Source organism: Ostrea edulis, chromosome 3 (genome assembly GCF_947568905.1).
Source record: "Ostrea edulis chromosome 3, xbOstEdul1.1, whole genome shotgun sequence".
NCBI lineage: Eukaryota > Metazoa > Mollusca > Bivalvia > Ostreida > Ostreidae > Ostrea > Ostrea edulis.
The window spans coordinates 61,696,807-61,701,806 of NC_079166.1; the positions used below are offsets into that span (position 1 = coordinate 61,696,807).

Below are 5,000 nucleotides of genomic sequence, written 5' to 3' on the forward strand. Positions count from 1 at the left end.
AACAATTTATTCCATATCTGAGGTAATAGCCATCTTTCTTGGAATTATAAAGTCGCTGAAATTAGCACTCGCTAAATATTTAAGCAAGCCCATTATTTATGGACAAATCGCTAAATTTGTGTCTCGCAAAAATACCACTTGTACAGAATTATTAGCACCAATTCATGCAATATCACTGTGGGTCCCCTCCTGACTGAGTCACAATATCACTGTGGGCCCCCTCCTGAGTGAGTCACAATATCACTGTGGGCCCCCTCCTGACTGAGTCACAATATCACTGTGGGCCCCCTCCTGACTGAGTCACAATATCACTGTGGGCTCCCTCCTGACTGAGTCACAATATCACTGTGGGCCCCCTCCTGACTGAGTTACAATATCACTGTGGTCCCCCTCCTGACTGAGTCACAATATCACTGGGCTCCCTCCTGACTGAGTCACAATATCACTGTGGGATCCCTCCTGACTGAGTCACAATATCACTGTGGGCTCCCTCCTGACTGAGTCACAATATCACTGTGGGCCCCTCCTGACTGAGTCACATTTATAGTAGAATTCTACACTAGGTTTTTTTAAACAAATAAATTGCCCAATTAGAGACAAATAAAAGATAGGCAACTCTGTTTAATGTATATGTACATGGTCATTGAAATATTGGATATGTTTGGCTCACACTTTATAGAAATACCGTATAGCGGGGTTTTTCCGTGGGTCTAAAATTGGTGATTTGCTGACTTAAAGGTATGCTAATAATTATGGCAAAATAAATTTTGGCAGATAAAGAAGAGTTATCTCTCTTGCAAATACTGAAGTCGCAAATTTGATGCATATTTGGCGAGTGAAATTTTGGCGGAAAGCTATCTAACCACTAAAATAAGCCAAATTTATCACCCCGTTGAAAAACCCCGCTAAATGGTATTCGGTGTGTTTGCAATGCTATTATATATTGGGTATGTTTGACTATTATATATTGGGTATGTTTGACTATTACAGAGCTCCTACAGGAGAGAGACAAAGAATGTACAGACCTAAGATCCAAAATGACAGAAGCTATGGCTCTGACAATGATGCCAACCTCCAGCTCTCCTGTCATGAATGGAGTGGGTGACCACTCCCCTACCCCCCTATATTCCTCTCCATACAGCAGGAAAGAAGACATGATCATCAAGTCCACCCTCAACCCTAATGCCTCCAACTACACCCCAAAAACAACCATGTAGACCGGGCATCTGTGTGTGTGACTTTATTTTGGAAACAATAGGCTTGTCTTTTACTTAAAACTCACCCCAAAAATTATTTTGTTCTCCTTTAAAAGATAAAAGGTTAAAATTTGAATGAGGCAGCTTTGATTTCATGAGATTACAAAACTTGCACCTGGAGTATTTTTCTCACATTAGAGATAGACACATACAGAAGTGTAATTATATTATCATTTGGGGGGAAATAATGATTATTTACGGCGGGCTTGTCATTAACTGAGGAAGTCCACAGAACTGCCAGGAAACGTAGAGAAATTGAGTTCTAAAAAGTTGGCTTAATTCTGGAAGTCTGCAGTCTGACAGATAGCTTTTATATACTAACAGATTCCTCAGTCTCAGTTCTTTTGTCAGACACTATTGTGTGATACTTGCCATACAAACAGTTGACAAAATCAGATTCAATTTGCATTTCGTTCATATTCTATGATAGCTGAAATGGACTCTCATCTTAATATTGAAAAATTTTGTCTCAAGATCATAGGGTAGAAATTAACATCCATGTGTTATACCTTGTTTAGTGCAAAATATTACTCATCGTAATTTCCTAATTAACAGGTATGATAGGTACGATGTTGTTAGTGTAGTGCCACATGTTTAAACACCCAATGAAACTAAGCCATTTAAATTTTCTAGGCTAGGTCCTGGTGGTATAAATTACTTGTTTGTAATACAGCTAGTATACACAACCAACCCTTGGAGATGAGAGTTCTAGAGACCAAGAGTATATTTGTATAGTGATATAGAGAAAAAACATTGGTGCCGAGACTTCACTTTTAGCGATCAAGAATTGCTCAAGATTGAAATTCCATTTATCGACAGTCACCCGTATTTATAGTATCTACAAGGCTTGACATTGTTTTCAAGATGTCATTTCAGGCAATGTAAAATAAAATGACCAAACAAGAACTTGGGTATATCTTCTGTGTCTTGTTCAAATTTTAATATTTTTCTTTGAAGGAGTTTTAACTAAAAATGATATTTATTTGAAAAGTACATGTACTTTGTTGAAAGCTGTGAACTGCTGAAGAGGCTTTGTCAGAGGACAGATATCCCAAGTGTTCAATTTAATATTTTTTGATTGTCTCAGAGTAGAGCTATTTATTTCCATGTGTTGAAAGCTAGAACATTTTATTCCGAGTTTGTCATAATTTTTCGGCAGTGGAATATTGACCGACGTATTTTTGGAATGTGATGTGTCAGTTCAAACAGAATTATTGAATGTTTACTGTTTTATGTAATTTAGATTTAAAAAATATTGTGTGGGACACCAATTCGAGATTTGGATACTCTATATCATAAGTGTATAAAAACATTTTGGATTCAATGACAGTGTAACCCTTTATGCTAATTGAAGAGAAAACTGAACAATACATGTATCTACTGGAAAACAATACATTTTGTGTATAAAAGTTTTTAAAGTAAAGAAAATGATGGATTTCAAGTGTGACTAAAGGTAACATTACTATGATGTATAGTAATTGATCATGGTTGAATAAGTTCTCAAAGTGGACAAGGTTTATATAATTAACTCTCTTTTTAATCATATCAATATCTGCAGTGGCACTTTCTGTGGTGCATGTACATGTATTTTTTTGTAATATCAAATAATTTTTTCTGCATTGGTAATTTTGTTGATGAAAATTGTATGGGATATTAACTCACTGTATAGGAACATATCACTTTTTAAAATCTTGGTAAGTTATTAAGCCAACAACCATGACATTTTTACCTCTCTGCAGAAAGTTTGGGATTGGTGTAGAAGTTTCAGCTCCAACATTTCTATCTTCTTGGTATTTTCCATTATTTTCCCTCCAAAAAATACTTGGTCACTTTAAACAATGAAAAATTTAGCTCAAGAATTTTCATATTTTCTTCAATATCTTCCCCTGACTGCAGTATTTAAAGAGGCCTTACAAGTTTCACACCGTGAAAGACGACAAATTTTTCATTACCTACTTAAGATAACGACAATATTGATTGCACCAGGGGTGTACAGATTTTTTACGACTAGGATTCTGGGATGTGATGACCCTGCAGGCCCCTGCACAAGCTGCAGTCACAGGGAGACGTGAAGCCCTTAGATGTTTAGTTATTGTGACTGTAACGCTGTGGTTGTTTTTGCTTTGTATCATTAGTTTTTGGTGTTCATTAAGCCTCCGGGAAGGGAGGTCACCTCAGACAGAGGGAGGTCAAGGTTAAGTGCTGTAAGAGTACCACGTATTGTCCAGCTGCTCTGTGTACGGATGCAGATACTTGGATGAAAATGCCCTAAACTTGCTGCCAGAAATAAAATGCTAGCAAATATCAAAATTGTTTTCTGTGTTTTTGTGGAAGACGTGTGATTTGGCAGACATGGAGTACATGTATTTTAATATTTCCAAATGAAAAAATCAATATATGTACCCAGGGGTACATAAGCCGAGTTGCATTGGATACATTGTAAAGTCAGGAATGATGTGGCATATTTATAATTGTGAAGAACTAATTTCAGTTTTAAACTTTTCGAGTCACTGTCCAGAAACCATATTTGTCTGAAGTTTTCAATCTATTTTCGGTCACTGACCTTGACATATTTTCTCCAAAATCAATAGGGGTCTTCCTTACCTGGTACATAACAATATCTTTAAGTATCATTTGATTCGGATTTAAACTTTCTGAGTTATCATCCGGAAACCAAATATTTCTGAAATTTTCATTCTATATTCGGTCACTGTGACCTTCACCTTTGACCATTTTTCTCCAAAATTAATAGGGTATTCTTTACTTGGTACCCAACAATATATCAAAGTTTTATTTGATTAGATTGTAAACTTTTCGAGTTATCATCCGGAAACCAATTGTTGACGCCCAAACGCCTGCATCAACTTTGTTGCAATTCAGCTAAAAAGATACATTGTAGTATTATTAGCTAAATTATATTTGTCCCGTTGAACTTAAAACATATTCATCTGGTGCTGATTTTGTATTGATAAATATTGATTTGCAGTCGGGTATAAACTTTGCTTATGCCCAGATAAGCCATGACCCCGACTTGCATTCTTTGAACAGGTCAAGGTTATCATAGTCAAACAGAAAATATATTGGACACACTGAAGGAAAATATACACAAGTTTCATTATATTGGCTTGGAATTTGATGTCCAAGCATTTAGTAAGTTAAATTTTTAGGTCACCTGAGTAAACTCCTGTGGCCTATTGCAATTGGATTGCATCCAATGTGCCAACAATTGAACATTTTTAAACTTTTTGAATATGATCATTCCTATTCTTTTCAGATTTGGTATGAAGCATATTTTGAAAAAGGGAAATTTCACTCCTGGGGCTAACTTGGTAGATAGTATTTATGTGTAAAACTTTAAAAACATCTTAAATGTTATTAAAACTAAATGGCTATGTAGAGTAGCCTGGTAGCCCTCTACCAAAATTGCAAATTTCATGATCCCAGGGTTAGGGGTTTCAGTATCAGAGTGGGGCCAAAATGATCAGTGATTAAATGTATTAACAATTGAACTTCTTAGCTCACCTGAGCTGAAAGCTCAAATGAGCTTTTCTGATCACCTGTTGTCTGTAAACTTTTCATACTTTTGACTTCTCCAGAACCACTGGGCCAATTTCACCTAGACTTGGTACAAATCATCCTTGGGTGAAGGAGATCAAGTTTATTCAAATGAAAGACTGCCCCTTCAAAGGGGAGATAATCACAAAAATAAGGTAGGGTCATTTAAAAATCTTCTCAAGAACCACT

General features: G+C 36.2%; 1 protein-coding gene across 2 annotated transcripts in view; it reads left to right on the forward strand.

Annotated features, from left to right (window-relative positions):
* Positions 1-3,566, forward strand: part of LOC125675018 (macoilin-like) — a 23,567-nt gene extending 20,001 nt beyond the window's left edge. For both annotated transcript variants that reach the window (XM_048912471.2, XM_056158438.1), the window contains exon 12: positions 991-3,566. In XM_048912471.2, the coding sequence (XP_048768428.2) occupies positions 991-1,217 (227 nt within the window). In that variant the 3' untranslated portion in view covers positions 1,218-3,566. The remainder of the gene's footprint in view (positions 1-990) is intronic.
* The last annotated feature ends 1,434 nt before the right edge of the window (positions 3,567-5,000 follow it).